The sequence below is a fragment of the Cynoglossus semilaevis genome, chromosome 16 (assembly GCF_000523025.1).
Source record: "Cynoglossus semilaevis isolate Cse_v1.0 chromosome 16, Cse_v1.0, whole genome shotgun sequence".
NCBI lineage: Eukaryota > Metazoa > Chordata > Actinopteri > Pleuronectiformes > Cynoglossidae > Cynoglossus > Cynoglossus semilaevis.
The window spans coordinates 17,363,165-17,380,560 of NC_024322.1; the positions used below are offsets into that span (position 1 = coordinate 17,363,165).

The window sequence follows — 17,396 nt, forward strand, 5'->3', positions numbered from 1 at the left end:
CGTGTGTTGGAGCTCGTGTTCTGAAACGTACGATTACCGTGAGGAGGCAAATAAACACACTCATTACCCCCTCCACCCCCCCACCCCCACCCTCATGGTGTGAAGTCTTAATCACCACCATGATCTTATTAAGAGAGCGTGTGTGTGTGTGTCAGTTGAGGCGGAGTCAGGAAGGTGAGCTGTTCGATGCCTGGGCCTCTGGCCCTGCTGCACAATGGTGACTATTGTCCTTTATTCTGTACCGGTGTGTGTGTGTGTGTGTGTGTGTGTGTCTGTCGAAGGGTACTTTTTCACTGACGTGCGTTGACACTGCTCCCACTCACCCTGAGGAGTTGCCCTCAGCAAACATCTTCACAGTCGCCTACAGAGTTCTGGGAGTCGTACCTTAAACTCTCTCTTTGTTTCCACATTAGTCACCGACTTCACGGGACAATTTAGCTACAAAACAAGGTTTGAGGAAATTAAAAAAAGTTTCTTTTCAGAAGTCCAATTAGCAGAGTGTGATGTAACGGAGCGGTCCGGTCGTGAATCCGTTCAATTCCAACCCTAATGCCGAATAATATTCCACTTAACGCAGTCGGATCAATGCGTTCCCTCTGTTGGAAACAGAAGCACGAGCCTCTCCTCACTGTTGAAGCTGCTCTTCTCATTTATTTAACCAATAAAGAACAAGTTCAGGTCTGGGCGTGTACTCTTTGTAGTTTTACTTTTCAAGAACACATGCAGATCTCAGGAGCTTTGAAACAGAGGCTTCTTTACAACAACACCATGTTTATTCATACGGTGGTGCAGTGGATTCAGACTGGTGTTCACTTCCACCGACGTCCAGACGTATCTACATTTTTATCCTTTTGATTTGTTTTCTCACCAATTCCCAGTCCAATATTCCTGGTGTTGGTTCATGTTCTTTTTTTCTTTTCTTTCTTCTCTAGTGATTCCAAATGTAGATCCTTCTGTTCCAGTGTTAGTAACTGATGTTCAGATGGAACAGAGTCTCAGACTAGGATCACACTGGGACTACAGTTATTAGTAATATTGCAATATATTGTATAGTTGCTTCTGTATCGTATCGCTAGATTCATTGACAACGAATCACCGACAGCATCATCAGTATAAACGTCCAAAACATGGAGTGACACGGACAGAAATCACTGTCGATCCATTCGTACCAGAGTCAGTGTTTTCTTGTTGTAATGTTACACAGCGTGTGTGTGTGTGTGTGTGTGTGTGTGTGTGTTAGTCAGTGTTATTTTCACTCGCCTTCAGCCCTACAGTGTTGTTGTTGTTGTGGTGGTGCAGACTCTGTCAGGTGATGATTAAGAACTGTGATGGAACTCTGTCTTGTCCTGAAGCTGAAGGCTGCCTCTGTCTCCTGTCTCCTTCGTCAGGATTGGACGTGTGGTTACAAATTAACTTAAACTTGTAAAGAATTCGATTTTTGTGCAAAAAAAAAAGTTAAAGGAACACATGATGAAATTGGCTCTAATCTTCAGGTTCATGGTCTCACGCTCTCTCCTGGTAGAGACTGAGTGGAGCTGTGTTTGTTTGAATAGTAGCACAATCACGCCCCCTTGTGGGCCCGTTTTGCAATGACGTGTTTAAAATCTGATCAGACTGGAAAGTCAACTGAAAACCTGTGTTTTTAGTTAATTTTTTTTTCCTACTTAACTTTTGACCAATGTTAAATAAGAATTTGTGAAACTTTTACATTTTTTTTATTTATCCTCAGGTTTGAAAGGATCGTTTCTCTCCCAGATTCATTATGAGTTGGAGTTTCCTCACACGTTTGCTGGACGAAATCTCCAACCACTCCACCTTTGTGGGTAAAATCTGGCTCACGCTCCTCATCGTTTTCCGCATTGTACTGACGGCGGTCGGCGGCGAGTCCATCTACTACGATGAACAGAGTAAATTTGTGTGCAACACGCAGCAGCCCGGATGTGAGAACGTGTGCTACGACAAGTTCGCGCCGCTGTCGCACATCCGCTTCTGGGTGTTCCAGGTGATCGTCATCACCACGCCCACCATCATGTACCTGGGCTTCGCCATGCACAAGATCGCACGGATGGACGACGCCGACTACCGGCCCAGAAAGCGGATGCCCATGGTGAGTCGCGGTGCAAACCGGGACTACGAGGAAGCGGAGGACAATGGCGAAGAAGACCCCATGATCCTGGAGGAGATCGAGCCGGAGAAGGAGAAGGAGGTGGTGGAGAAACCCAGCAAGAAGCACGACGGGCGCCGTCGCATCAAGAGAGACGGCCTGATGAAGGTGTACGTGTTCCAGCTGCTGTCGCGGGCCGTCTTTGAGGTGTCCTTCCTGTTCGGACAGTACGTCCTCTACGGAATAGATGTGAAGAAGATCTACACGTGCACCTCTGACCCCTGTCCACACAAAGTCGACTGCTTCGTGTCTCGTCCCACGGAGAAAACGATCTTCCTGCGCATCATGTACGGCGTCAGCGCCCTCTGTCTGCTGTTCACCGTGCTGGAAATCCTCCACCTCGGCATCAGCGGCATCCGGGACTGCTGTTGTGCCCCACGTTCTCGCCCCCCCACCCCTCGCCACCCAGCCCTGTCCAGCCAGAGGTCCTCCATCTGCCGCCAGCCCTCCGCACCTCCAGGTTACCACACCGCCATGAAGAAGGACCCGGTCGGGAAGATGGCCTTCAGGGACAACCTGGCGGACTCCGGCCGCGAGTCGTTCGGGGACGAGTCGTCTTCGCGGGAGCTGGAGAGGCTGCGGAGACACCTGAAGCTGGCCCAGCAGCATCTGGACATGGCCTACCAGAACGAGGACAACAGCCCGTCACGCAGCAGCAGCCCGGAGTCCAACGGCACCGCGGTGGAGCAGAACAGACTGAACTTCGCCCAGGAGAAGCAGAGCAGCACGTGTAACAAAGGTGAGACTCGTTTTGACTCGTGGCTTTTCACGGTTGGTGTCTGTGACGAAAGTCAAACTAAATGTTCGTGTTGTTCACAGGTCTCAGGGCGTAGGCTGAGGTTGGCTCAACTGGTGACACGAGGGGCAGAAAGTGCACATTAAGGATCAACACAGTGAGTGAGTGTGGGTGTGAGTGAGTGAGTGTGTGAGTGTGAGTGCGGGTGTGTGTGTGATGTCACTTGAGATGGATGAAGTCAGCTCAAGCCCCGCGGTGTTACGACCGGCCGTGGTTGAGTCGAAGAAGAGCAGAGCGTCTCGACCCCAAACTGTGAGACGTCGTCTCGTCTGAAGAGTCAGAAGTGCTTAAAAAAAAAAGACCATTTTATGTTTTATTTACTTTGTTTTTTTTAATCTTCTTTTAAGAAGTTTTAAGTTTCTCTGTGTCTCCGTTAACTGGACCCATCTCAACTTTGCCTTAGAGCTGAACTGGAACTGTTTTGTACGAGCGTCTGTGACCGAACCAGACGAGTGTCTGTTGTCGTTCGAGTGTCTGTCAGGCACCAAGAAAAGGTACTGGGCGTTCTCTGGGTTCTCCGATGAAGACTTCTAGCTGTTTTAATACAAAGGTTTCTTTCCAGTTTGTGTGCGTTTTTGTTCTTCTACAGTACACTGTTGGTACTGCACCCGTCGTCTTCCCCAGGACCGGTGCCTGTAACAGTAACTGGAACCACACTGAGGCGGCCTTTGTCCAAAGGAATCAAACAAACCTGGGTAATGCTTGAAAAACACTTGATACGGTCTCAACGTTTTACGCTGGTATTTGATACTGTTTGTTTATTTTTGTATTAGTGTAGAATGTTGTGGTGTTGAACGAAGCTGTCGTCACTGTGGCCAACCGTTTTTTTATTATTACGTCTGTTTTAATTCCCTGAAGTGTAAATATTTTGAAGGACCAGTTTAAATACGTTTGTGTTCTACTACAGCAGGTTGTCGCTCGAACAGTTGCACATCATCTTTGACCAGCGTTTCCTTGTTCAGGACAGAATGGACGGTGTCTGTGGGAGAACGCGCTTCCACGTTTTGAGAAGTGCTGATCTTTGTGTTTGCGGTTCAGACTGTTTTGGTTTTTTTTTTTCTTTTTCTGAAAGGTCTGTTAATGATGTAATCATTTCAATGTGAAGCTGCTGTGGAGCGTTCTCCGAGGCGTGACATCACGTCATGAGTTTGTATCTCAATCACAGCCACAGTGCCAACTCAGAAACTGTCATCGCTAGTTATTTTTCAGCAATGCTTTTGTACTTTTTTATACTTTTTGTATCCATAGTACTTTGTGGTAGTTTTTTTAAATAAAGTTTTTCAACAAGTTTGTATATCCGCGACTCCCCGTGTTTTTCTACACTGCTCCAGGTCAAAGCTACAGCAGAATGAAAGATGATGCCACTGTGTTTGGTTGTTACCACGGTAACAGGTTTTCACTGAAAGGAGATGAACGTCTGCTTTCAGTGACTGCAGATTGAAAACATAAAACAAAACAGTTCCAGAAACTCAAAAAAAAAAAATGAAAACATGCAAATCTTTATTACAACTTATTTACAAACGTGTGATTTATGTTGTGATTCCAAAGTATTGTTAAGCCTGAAGATTGTACATCTATATCTAGGAGCAGCAGCAGTAACGTTCATGTATTTATATATAGGAAGAAGGTTCTGTGAAAGTCTAACATTGACATGAAAGTATATTGATATATTTAATTGTGTGAAAAAACTGATCAGAAATATTGCAATATTTCAGTGTATCAATATTTTCTTATACTCCCTAGAATCAAGTGTATTCTGTCAGCCACATTTAAAGGATCTTTTCTGTATTTAAATTCTGTCGTCTTGTCTGCTTTTTATTATGAAGTTGTAAATCGGTTGAAAAGGTCTGGAGGCGTCTCTACCACCCAATCAGAAGAAGTGAGAAAGTTGCAGGGGAGGAGCAGAATCAGTCGTAGAAAAGCCTTGAAACTTGAGTTCCAGTATTTTCAGTTAAAAGCAAAGTGAATGAAAGTGAAGTGTGTTTTTAGCACCTCTGCTGGACAAACATTTGTTAATTCTACTGTTGAGGCTGGGAAGGAGCTGCAAACTTTGTTGACCAACATTTACACCATTATACTCGTGTTCCTTTTTTTCATGAAGAAACAAACAGACGATAAAACAGCTGCAGAAACTGCAACAACCAGCAGAGCGAAGGTCGTGTTGAGTCCAACCGCAGCGTCTTCAGTAGAAAGGTTCATACCCAGGAACTTCACCTTGTCATCGGTGTCTGGTGCAGTCGTACCTGAAAGACAAACATCGGGGATTATTCTTCATATCAATACTGTCAACACGTTCGTTATAAATACAACAACTTTAGGTTTGTAACCTTTCATACACCATGAACTGTAACTCATTTTTTTGACTTTCTAACCTGTATTTTTCTGTAAAAATGTAAATGTAAAATCGTACCTTCTGGCCCAGGGTTCAAACACTCATGTGGCCCAGAGTTTGGGTCAGGAAACCCGTTGCAACTAATGATGCTGGAGTAAAGGTCAACAGACGACTTGGCCACTCTGGGAAGATTTGGGTCTGATCTGTTGACGTAGAAAAGACCGAATCTCTCTGAAAAGCCAGTTGCCCATTCCAGGTTGTCCATCAGTGACCACGCTGTGTATCCACGGATGTCCACATCATCCAGCAAGTAGGCTAAAAATGAAGGTGAAAATGAGTACCACGCCCTCTGGCTAAGTTGCTCATAAATGCGATCAAATGTAAGTCGTAGTCCGATACCTTTCAGCACCTGGTTGAGGTATTTTTCGTAGTAGTGGCTCCTGTGAATATCATTTAGATCCACAGGCCCCCTCTCTGAAATACCGTTTTCAGTGATGATGATTGGTGGATTTCCGTACTCCTCTTTAATGAAGTTTAAAATCCTTCGGAAACCAAACGGGGAGACTTTCAGCCACGATGAGCCGGAGTCCAACCAGGTTCGGTCAGCGATGGTTCCCGCACCCCTGTGTGAAATCACAGATTTTAAACATATTCAGCCACTTTTCAAGGTTCTACTTCCTCTAGGTGGCGTCTTATCATAGCCACCATCGACCTTCCAACAGCATCTAAAGGTCGTCCCTCTTCAGCAGCGGTTTATTTTCTTTAAAGATGCTCAGTTTTTCATTGAGGATCAACACACACTCCCTTTTATTCCATTGATTAGAAAGCTCTTAAAGTAACTACATTGAGGATCAACACACACTCCCTTTTGTTCCATTGATTAGAAAGCTCTTAAAGTTACTGAAAACTAGTACTAGTACTAACTTACCGATCTGCATCATAGTGCTGAAGACTCCCATAATTCACAGGGAATGCCAGCACGGTAGTGTAATGGTTGAACCCAAAGTAGTCGTAGGTGCCCTTGATTCTCTTAATCTCTTCCGCACTAAACTCCGGCAACCTGGAAACAAATATTAGTTCAGTGATTTTGTACATGATGTAACAATGTAAACCAATACTACACTTTACACTCGTGACTATTTAAAAGTATGTAATACCGAGATTTTGGCAGACCAGCAGCCAGGCTTCGTTCCCGAATGATTGTCTTCATTGTGTCACTGTAGTCGCCATTAAATATCGGATGGGCAAACCAGCCGATATAGAACTGCAAGGACAACACAGCTGTTAGAAGGAGGGCAAACGAGGCTCAGTAATAAGGTCACTTCCTACTAATCCTGTACCTGGACCACCCGTCTTGCGGCGTCTATGTCCTCCTGCTTGTAGGGATTTCTGGGCTCCGACCAGTCAGAGTTGATTGTGATGGAGATCAGTCCCTTCTGCGTGGGTCGGTACTTCTCATTGTAGAGGTGCCAGGTTTCAGCATGAGCTTTGATCAGGTTGTGGCCCACGATGTAGGGCAGGGTGCCAGGTCTTAAACTGATCCCTAAATACATGAGGATGAAAATCAGGTGTGTCTTTGTACACAAATATACACCGCAACAAAAGGGCAGAGGGCGTTTTGGTGCTTGCTCAACAACATCTGAGCCAGGGCAGGATTTGAACTTGCAATCATGTGAGTCAGTTATCATGTAATCTTTACAAACCTTTGGCTTTTATTATGTCAGATATTGATGTAATAATGTAACAGGTTGGGGTAGAGTACACACAAGACTGTAGGCAGGTTGTCAGGTTTAAGTTCTTTTAAGGTTAAGGATGAGGAATGCTGTTTTGATCTACCTGCAGATGATGCTAAATACACATATACCGGTATACATATAGTAGTGATGAGCAAATGTTTATTGAGTGTCAATAAAGCATGGGATATTTTGTAAAAGCATATTTTGTGATGAGCAAATGTTTATTGAGTGTCAGTAAAGCATGGGATATTTTGTAAAAGGATCCTTCAACGCAGAGCATCAACTGGAGTACGACTGACTGAAGGGTGTGGAGTTTAGACATACCTGGGGCAGCTGCTCCGTATCCGTGGCCAACATTGGCAATATTGTATGGCTCATTAATGGTGATCCACATTTTAACTTTGTGACCCAGACGGCTAAAGATAAGGTCTGCATAGTCTCTGAATTTGGAAATGATTGAATTGTTCTCCCAACCCCCCATGTCCTGCAAAGCTTGTGGAAGGTCCCAGTGGTAAAGAGTGATCTGAAAAAAAAAAATTAAAAAGATACTTCATTGACATGTTAAGTTATTTTTAGTAAGAGTGCTAGTTTTAATTCAGCGCACATGTGGTTGGATGTTTGCAGCAAGCAGGGCGTCCACCAGTCTGTGGTAGTAGTTGAGTCCAGCTTCATTGATGTGCTTGGTGGTCCCGTCAGGAAGCACTCTTGGCCAGGATATGGAGAATCGATAATGGTTGACTCTAAGTTGCTTTAGCATAGCTACGTCCTCGTCTACTTTATTATAACTGTCACATGCTACATCCCCGTCGTCATCATTAAACACTCTGAGAGGAGTGTGAGCAAACTTGTCCCAGATGCTGAGACCTTTTCCATCTGCTCTCCATCCACCTTCAATCTGTTGGGACGAATGTGCATGGATTTACCCACAGGAGTTCATGAATTAACCTAAGTGAACAAGTATAAAGTTCATGGTTTTATATAATTACCTGGTACGATGCAGTTGCGGTACTCCACAGGAAATCCTTACGAAAATGTCCATAAAGCATTTTCTCGTCGTCTGGTGTAGGAAAGCCGTTGTCTCTTATGACTTGATGGTAAAAATGAGCTGAGTACTTGGGTGTCCTTGGTCGGTTTGGGTTGGTAAAGTCGACATGGTGTAACCCGAAACCAACTTCGTACCCATTAAGCCATTCAAAGGAATCCATGAGAGATGTTGCTATATATCCTTTCACATTCACAGCATCAAGATCACGGGCTGTTGTCAAAAATAAGTACAAATCAAAGACAGAACAAACAACCTGAAGAATCAGAGCAATGATTAATAGTTCACACTGTGAAATGATTTCTCGTCACATCACCTTTGAGAGCTTCGTTGATGTAGGTCTTGTAATAAAACACCCTAGCAGAATCATCCCATGTAGTTTTGGAATCTGTGGCTACTCCATTCTCAGTGATATAGATCTCGGGGTCTCCGTACTCCTCTTTAATCCAGTTCAGGAGTCTTCTCAAGCCCCACGCAACAGCTCTCTGGTTCTTGATGGCTGTGGTGGGCGAATCTGTTTCCTCTTCCTCTGACAAATCCCTGTCATATTCATAAGACTTAGGCGATAGCCTTAGTGTAGCATGGCCTACAATCTTAGTTGTGTAGTGATTAACACAGAACACGTCGGCTGTTCCTCTGATGTAACTCTTTTCTTCTTCAGTAAATGTGGGAAGTCTTGACTCTGGAGGACCTTGGAGTTCACTCTTGTTTCCAACCTGCCACTTCATTGCATCTGGATAGTCACCGTTCTTAAAAATCGGGTGTGCAAACCATCCAAGTTGGAATTGCATGGCGCGGTCGGCTGCTACAACCTCCCTGGGTACGTTGACATCTTTAGGTTCAAACCAATCAGCATTCAGGGCAATGGTGACAAGACCACCTTGGGCCTTCCGATACTTGTCATCGTAAGTGTGGTAGGCCTTGGCATGAGCTTTGAGGAGGTTGTGTGCAACAGTGTATGGTGTAACTGCTGGATCTTTAACTCTCGCTGGGATCTGTCCAAGTCCATATCCTGACCATGCAATTGTGTAAGGCTGGTTAAAGGTCATCCAGAATTTCACTCTGTCCCCAAACGTGTCAAAGCAGAAATCACAAAAGTCATTAAATATGTTGATCATGTCTACATTTTCCCACCCATCCATGTCCTGTAAAGCTTGGGGGAGGTCCCAGTGATAGAGAGTCACCATGGGGGTAATGTTGTACGCTAAGAGACCATTAATGAGTCCGTTGTAGTAGTCAACACCTTTCTGATTCAAGGATGTACGTCGACCATTAGGGAAGATCCTGGACCAGGATATGGAGAATCGGTACGATGTCACTCTCAGAGCTAGCAGCATGTAAAGGTCTTCATTGATTCGGTTGTAGCTATCACAGGCTACTTTACCAGTAGCGTTATTTGGAATAATGCCAGATGTATTAAAGACATCCCAAATACTGGGTCCTTTCCCGTCTGCATCCCAGCCTCCCTCTATCTGGTACGCTGATGATGATACTCCCCAACTGAAGCCATGAGGGAAAGTACCGTAATGATAGAGCTTTCTTTCAAATTTGCTTTGATTTGAGAATTTCTTCCAGACATTTATGGCGTGTGACGGCACTGTGGAAGGTGGCACCGGGGTAACTTTAGATGGCGTCATATGTTTAATTCTATGACCAGTAGGGAAATGACTTCTGGGAGCAAAACCGTTGTTTTTTATGAGTTCAGCGTAAAAGTATGCAGATTGTTTCGGAGTCCTGGGTCTGTCAGGAACATCAAAGTTAACATGGTGAAGTCCAAACCGTTGACTGTAGCCTTGTGGACCTTCAAAACCGTCCATTAGAGACTGGACGGTGAAGTGGCGCACATCTACTTCATCCAATTTTATTGCTGTTGAAACCATAAGAGAAGGAAACTCAAAACAAGTTACAAGAAAAGTTCAGTTCAATAAATAATTAAATAAAGTATAGATATCATATTTCAAAAGAAAGAACAAATACAGTGCTGACAGCTGCACCTGACGTACCTTTCAGGACCTCATTGATGTAACTCCTCATGTACTCTATCCGGTCGGTGTCATTGAGAGTGTCCCCGCTGTACTCAGTTGGCATGCCATTTCCTGTTATATGGATGGGTACTTTGCTAACATTCAGATATTCACTGGAAACATAGTTGAGAAGCCGTCGAAGACCCCATGGTACTGAAACGATCCATTCGGAACCTGTGGTGGCCCAGGATGGGTCCACGTGTGCCTCAAAGTCACCAACTCCTTCAGGACCTGGGTTGCAGCCACCATTACTATTGTTGACCAACCGGGAGGTGTAGTGGTTCAAACCAAAAAAGTCAGATGTTCCTTTTATTCTCTTTTTCTCTTCAGCAGTAAAAACTGGAAGCCTGGCAGGTTCAAAAAGAGGACACTCTTTTTTTTTCTCCTCAATTTGTGTCTTTAGTGCTGAAGAATAATCTCCATCCACAAATATGGGGTGTGCAAACCAGCCCAACATGAACTGCAGGTATCGATTCGCAGCTGCAACGTCATCAGGACTTGTAGGGTCAAGAGGCTCCACCCAGTCGGAATTTAAAGCTATACCCACTTTTCCACCTTGTTTCATCCGGTACTTGTCGTTGTACACATGCCAGCTCTCAGCGTGGGATTTGAGTATGTTGTGAGTGGCCTACAAAGATGAGAAACAAGCTAACGTGACAGAATTTCAACATATATATATATTAAAAACCATCATGATATGATATTCATTTTAGGCTCACCTGATAGGATGCAACCACATAGTCCTTTAACCCCGGGGGATGTTGACCAGTGCCATACCCAGCGTGACTCACCACCCAGGGGCTACTGAATGTGTTCCAGGTCTTGACCCTGTCTCCAAACCTGGAGAAACAGAAGTCGGCATAGTCCTTAAAAGCCTCAACAATGGACAAGTTGGTCCAACCGCCGTGGTCCTGGAGGGCCTGAGGCAGATCCCAGTGAAACAGGGTGACCACAGGTTGCACTCCAGATTCGAGCAGGGCATTGATCAGCTTGTCGTAATAGGCAGCCCCTTTTTCTGATTGGCTGCTTCGGTAGCCTGAAGGGAAGATACGGGCCCAGGAGATGGAGAACTGGTAGGTGTTGACGCCAAGACCTCGGAGGAGGTAGACGTCATAATCCACCTTGTGGAAACTTTCACAGGCTACATCAGCTGTCTGATTGTCAAAGACCATGCCTTGGTGACCAAATCGATCCCAAATAGTTTCCCCTTTGCCACCTTCTGACCAGCCACCCTCAACCTTGAAGGACTCAGTGGAGGTGGACCAATGGAAGTCAGCAGGGAAGGACTCATTGAGAAAAGCATCTCGCTGTGTTGGAGTCTGGGACCGGAATTTGTTCCATACACTCTGATAACTGTCCCTGACGTTCTCTGGAATGCTGTTTGTTAGGTAAAAAAATTACAAAAAGAAAACGCAACAGTAAAGCAACAGCAGCCAAATTAATAAAAATGTAAATCATGAGCGTTGACATTAAGAACGGAAATTCTGATCGCACACCCTCACATACCTGATTCCAGCATCGTGCAGGTCCAAGTTGTCCAGCACGTTCATCATGTCACATCCCAAAATATTCACATCATTGCTGTTCAGGACTGCGAGAGTCACAGGTATTATAAAAAAAAGTTGGTGACAGTTGACGTTGCATGAAAATCTTTTTAACCTCCATTACCTTGAAGCAAGTTGCCAAGAACTTCCAACTCATTCAAAGGACAGTTGGTGGCAGTCAAGTCGTATATCAGAACAGGAACGTTCCCACTGGACATCTGCAGAATATCATTGCATGTGACTGTAGTGCAATGGTTGCCAAAGCACCCCCACTCTGGTCTAACCCACTGGACTTTATCAAACCCCTGATTACTAATTTGCGTTTCCCGATTGGAAACAGAAGGTAAAGTTACAAAGGTAAAATTGAAAGTTGCCAAAGCACCCCCACTCTGGTCTAGCCCACTGGACTTTATTAAACCCCTGATTACTAGTTTGCGTTTCCCGATTGGAAACAGGAGATAAAGTTACAAAGGTAAAATTGAAGTGAATTTGCTTTAACGTGCCATGTCCCTTCAGGGGACCCACCCCCTACTTTGGGAACCACTGATGTAGTGCATCTAACCCAAACCACTGAGTCTGATTACTGTACCTGAAGTTGCTTTAACCATTTATGGAAGTCCTGCTCGTAGTCACACCGGTATTCAACGTGGAGTGATAAGAAATCCATCTGCTGCGAACAGAAGACGGAGAATCTGTCAACGTCTCAGCATTTACTGCAGCGCTGCAGTTTTACTGACCAATAAAAGTGTTTTACACCATGGTCAGGCACATTAACACGCCATAAGAGGCCGCCAGGTGGACCGTGGAAAAGCATGTCATTTTATATGGATGGTCTGAAAATTATTATTTATTTAGTGCAAATCATTTGTCTTTGTTTGTCAAACACGGAGCTGAATCACTGTTGATATTGTATATATTGTGACCTAGTCCAGTTTATGGCTCAAACTCGAGCTCAGAGGATTGCTGGTTCAAATTCTGGTCCTGTAAAGACTTTGGTGTGTGAGAGAAAGGAGAGATTTTTTTTAGACTTTTCAGGCCACACAAAATGACACAGCGAGCCACATTTGGCCCACGGGCCTCAAGTTTGACACGTGCTGTAGACCATTTATATTGTGAACAGGTATAAATCAAACCTAAGTATAAATATGCAGTTTTAAAACGTTTGAAAAATACTCGTCCACTTACTGACGTTAAATCTTTTTTCTGTGAAACAACGGCTGCGTCCTCGGCTTTCAGACCGACCGACAGACGTCTCCCTGTGAACAGACAGACGGCGGTTAATACGTAACATTTTAAATGATAAAAATAAAACACATTTAGAAGATAAATGGTACTGATTTAAATCTTTTTTTTTTCGGACTCGTCACTGACACAGGCCTGATAATCTAGGCAGGAAAACATGTAATCTCACATTTCAGTATCAGTCAGTCGTAAAACTGAATTTGAACCAGTGAGAAAAACAGCATTTACATGAGTAAGGAAAAAAACAAAGTTCATGTAATGTTATGAAAAAATTATTTACAGGATATAAGAAATACTTTTATGTGAAAAAGTTTTAAAACTTTCCACCAAATTCTTAAGAATCTAGGATTTTATTCCTTTATTTATTTATTTATTTATTTTCCCCATGGAAAAGAAACAAGTCAAGATGATGATTTTTTTTAAAACAATATAAAATAAAATCCATGATCTAGTATAAAAATCAAATTTCACATATTTTAAAATTTTATTTTTTTATTTCAACCATGGCCGTTTCCCACCTCTGCCTGGAAACTGATGATGAAAACTCCGGTGGATTTCTCCGTTCAGCTGGATGAACTGCTGCAGTGGTTTGGAGCCATCAGTCGATCGGCAGTCGTGGAAAACGCCACACAGGTCACTCAGGGTCAACCACGTCTCTGCAAATGCTCCGAACTCCCGGAACGCAAACTCTGCGTACAGTCGGAACACGTTCATCAGCTGCGGGTTCTCCCAGCCTCCGTACCTCAGCCTCAGAGCCTGGGGAACGGCCGGGTCCGAATGAAGAACGACCAGGGGCCGAAGACCGGCCTCCACCAGGTCTCTCAGCAGACCGTGGTAACAGGAGACCACCGTCTGCTGCGCCTCCTCAGGGAGGCCGGTGGGGAGGAGGTGAGCCCAGGACAGTGGCACTTTGAAATGGGTCACCCCTCGACTCTGGAGGTATTCAAAGTAGAGCCTGGAGGCCGCAGGCCTGGGGCGGCTGCAGTCGAAGACGAGATCGGCTCCTTCACCCGAGCTGTGCTGCTCCATCAGAGGACCGGCCAGAAGCATGAAGTCCTGCTCCTTCACCCTGCTGCTCCAACACTGCTCTGGACGGAGCAGGCAGAGACACAGCAGCCACAGCAGCTCCTTCATGGTGACGTGGGGGTGATGGACTGATTCCTCCGCTGGTACCCAAGACTTTTTGAAGCAAGACTTTTTTTTTTCTCCTGTTTCATTGTCAGATAATTTAGATCAATATCAAAGATGTGTTTGTGCATTTCACTGTGTTTTATGGCAGCTTGCGTGATAATCGTAAAGACATTGGACTCACACCTGGACCTGTGTCTGAAAAACATGACAAGAGTTTGACCAGAGAGGCTGAAACAACGTCGTGTTTTTTTTACATGTAGGAATGAAATGTGTCGACACGGTGGGAGAACTTTGAGTTTGAGAAACAAAAACAAAAGAGAAATATGAACATAATTTGACTTTGAGTTTGAGAAACAAAAACAAAAAAAGTGAACGTAAATATGAACGTGATTTTTTTTGGTGTATTTTTTCTGGTCTTCTGAGACTTCATTATGGAAAATAGGTTGTTATCTGTTAATGAGGAGCAAAGTGGAAACAGCAGTGACACCTGACACTGTTTGGTGATAGTCTATCTTCAGAAATCCATCGTTATCGTACAGGCCACGATCATGTGCAGCCACTGAGATAAGGAGGAGGAGAACTTTGTCTCTCTGCTGAGGAGAACTGTGAATTATTAACGTCATTTAAAATTAATTATAGTAGTAATACCTGGAACAAAGGCCAGTGGAGTTGTTCAGAACAGGTTTCACTGTTAAAATTAAAGATTTTACACTGGCTCCAACTTTCATCCCACATCTTCATCCGCAAAAAGATTTGGCGGATTAATTTAATTTAATTTAATTTAATTTAATTTAATTTAATTTAATTTAATTTAATTTAATTTTTTATATGTCAGGTAACAAATTAAGTTTATTTTTAGATTGATGACCACGATTTCCGCTGGCAAAATTAAAAAAATATTTCTAATATTCAGCAGAGATGCACAGGTTTCCTGTTAAATATTTCTAATATTCAGCAGAGATGCGCAGACTTCCTGTTCATGAAGGTTTTTTTTTTCTTTTTTGTCGTCACTACAGTGAATTCGTCTGTAAAAAGATCTAAACCAAGTCGCTTTTCTTATTTTTTCAGTGTCAACAAGTGGCCTCTAGATGGCGGTAGTACATCATCTCATCTCAGTAGCAGTACAAAACACCGTGCTGGTGGAATATTAAATAAGCTCTGTAGTATTTTATCTTATACATAATTTAGTAGTAAAGTTCCAAAAAACTTTTTTTTTTTTCACACTTTGCCCCCCCCCCCGTACATGTCCAGTACTACATCCAATGAACCCCAGTACTTGTACAGTAAGACGTGGAGTTGTTGAAGTGATCACAGATGTAACGTCATGGTTCTGGTCCGGACCTGTGTGTCCAGAACCCAGCAGGTTTTCTCAGCCTGCTCTGATGTCACTGTGTCCTCTATCAGGAAAACAAAGTTACTAATCCTGTGGGGCGGGGCCCTGGAAATGGAACTTGGAATATTTTCATTCCTAGAAATGCAATGTGATCCTTGAGGAATGTTTCCAGATGAACCAGGACCGGAGGAGCAGCAGACACCTGGTACTGACCACGACGTCCAGATGGTTCCTGTCCATGAGTTACTACTACTACTATCACTACTACAACTACTACTACTACTATCACTACTACTACTACTACTACTACTTCTCCTCTCCTGTTGTCTGATGTTTTTTTTCTTTGTCTCCTCGTGGACTCGTCTCGTTGAACACTGCAGCTTCATAAACAGTGGTCTGGACGTGAGGACATCTGTCCCCCACATGTGACCCCTGACCTTTCCCTTCAACAGTAAAATCACACCAACAGTGTTTCAGCTCAGAGCTTAACTTAACTGTAAGCCTGACTACGGGGTTAGGACCCAGACCAGTGTGAGGTGTTGGGCTGCTGAGGAAACACTCGGGAGGGAATCCCTGTGAAACTCTTCCTGGACTGAGATCATTATCACAAATCCTGCCGCTGACAGAATCAATTTCCTTGTTTTGTGCTCAGCGGTGCCATATCTGCTAAATGCTGCATTCCTCCTTCAGAGAATCCCGTTTTACAGGTCCCTGCACGGAACAAGGCAGGAATGGAAAGTGAAGCAGGAAATTGAACGGCAGGTCCTGCAGTGCTGTGCAGACTGCTGTGTCTACGACTGTTTCCTCGGAGCAGACCTCCGCTGCTGCTCCCGCTCTCAGCAGATGCATCTGTGCCTGCACCAATCATCCTCCCAGTCCTGCAGGGGAAAATTCTGGTCAGGCGCGTGACGCAACATTAGCCTCGACGCCGTCGCTGCTTCAAACATCAATTACATTTTATTGTTGGGGTACTGATACGCCAGTGTGCGTGCCATTTGGCAGCCTCGCTGCCATCTTGGCTGCCTCCTCCCGCAGCCTGTTTGAGTGCAGTGTTTGGAGGGACATGTGGCAGGATGGCACTCAGCAGCTGGCGTACAGCTCAGCTCACACACACTGATGTTCACCGAAGGCCAAAGGCTGCATGCGTGGCCTTTGACGACGTAGAGATGTTTGGTTGTTGTTGTTGTTGGTGGTGTAACAGGTGATCCTGCAAGAGCACGAGATACACTTACAAAGTTAAAGAAGTGCGTGGAAAAATGTTTGAAAAAGTCTATATATAGAGGCTGACAAGATTATTGCATGGATTGCATTGATTTGTTTGTAAAAATGACATATAAATATGTATAAATATATCTAAATATATATCTAAATATATATTTATATATATAAATATATATATATAACTATATATATATAACTATATATTTAAATATATCTAAATATATATATAAATATATATATTTATATACATATATAGTAATATATACAGTAATCATATCACAGTAATTGCATTTCAAGACCCGCTAAGTACAAAATGTATATATATGTATATGTATACATACATACATACACATATATTAATATATATGTGTATATATATACAGTAATCCCTATCCTATCGCAGTAATTGCATTTCAAGACCCGCTAAATACAAAATGTATATATATGTATATGTATACATACATACATATACATATATTAATATATATGTGTATATATATACAGTAATCCCTATCCTATCGCAGTAGTTGCGTTCCATGACCCACCACGAAATACAATCTATGTATGTATACTGTACATACATATGTACATGTATATATACATATATATGTATAAAGTATATATATATATTTTTTTTCTCCATATATATACGTATATATATATATATATATATATATATGAAGGAAAAAGAAATTTTACAAATGACACATTTGCCGAAGTATTGGATTCAGAGATTCCGTCGTGAAAAACAAACGTGTTGCCGTTATGTAACTGTACGTGTCACTGTCGGAGGAGGACAACACAATGGTTTGGCCGCAGTCGCCGCGAGTG

General features: G+C 43.5%; 2 protein-coding genes across 4 annotated transcripts in view; one reads left to right on the plus strand and one right to left on the minus strand.

Annotated features, from left to right (window-relative positions):
- The window catches only part of LOC103392434 (gap junction gamma-1 protein-like), a 9,075-nt gene extending 4,821 nt beyond the window's left edge, over positions 1 to 4,254 (plus strand). For all 3 annotated transcript variants that reach the window (XM_008329042.3, XM_025063816.1, XM_025063815.1), the window contains exons 2-3: positions 1,730 to 2,903; positions 2,984 to 4,254. In XM_008329042.3, coding sequence (XP_008327264.1) covers positions 1,763 to 2,903; positions 2,984 to 2,997 — 1,155 coding nt within the window. In that variant the 5' untranslated portion in view covers positions 1,730 to 1,762 and the 3' untranslated portion in view covers positions 2,998 to 4,254. The remainder of the gene's footprint in view (positions 1 to 1,729; positions 2,904 to 2,983) is intronic.
- On the minus strand, positions 4,009 to 14,071 carry LOC103392433 (lactase-phlorizin hydrolase). Its single transcript, XM_008329041.3, has 17 exons — positions 13,399 to 14,071; positions 12,824 to 12,894; positions 12,228 to 12,308; positions 11,763 to 11,856; positions 11,601 to 11,685; positions 10,814 to 11,471; positions 10,074 to 10,722; positions 8,387 to 9,937; positions 8,015 to 8,283; positions 7,633 to 7,923; positions 7,353 to 7,551; positions 6,633 to 6,835; positions 6,450 to 6,556; positions 6,221 to 6,352; positions 5,692 to 5,915; positions 5,371 to 5,607; positions 4,009 to 5,203 (listed from the first exon to the last, which is right to left on the minus strand). The coding sequence occupies exons 1-17, from the start codon at positions 14,012 to 14,014 to the stop codon at positions 5,025 to 5,027; spliced, it is 5,646 nt and encodes a 1,881-aa protein (XP_008327263.3). The 5' UTR covers positions 14,015 to 14,071; the 3' UTR covers positions 4,009 to 5,024.
- Positions 14,072 to 17,396: the final 3,325 nt, after the last annotated feature.

Coding starts and splice junctions, on each gene's coding strand:
- LOC103392433 (XM_008329041.3), bottom strand. CDS start 14,014: ATGAAGGAGCTGCTGTGGCTGCTGTGTCTCTGCCTGCTCCGTCCAGAG. Junction 7,552..7,632: donor CTGCAAACATCCAACCACAT/GTGCGCTGAATT, acceptor TTTTTTTTTCAG/ATCACTCTTTACCACTGGGA. Junction 6,557..6,632: donor CCGCAAGACGGGTGGTCCAG/GTACAGGATTAG, acceptor TTGTCCTTGCAG/TTCTATATCGGCTGGTTTGC.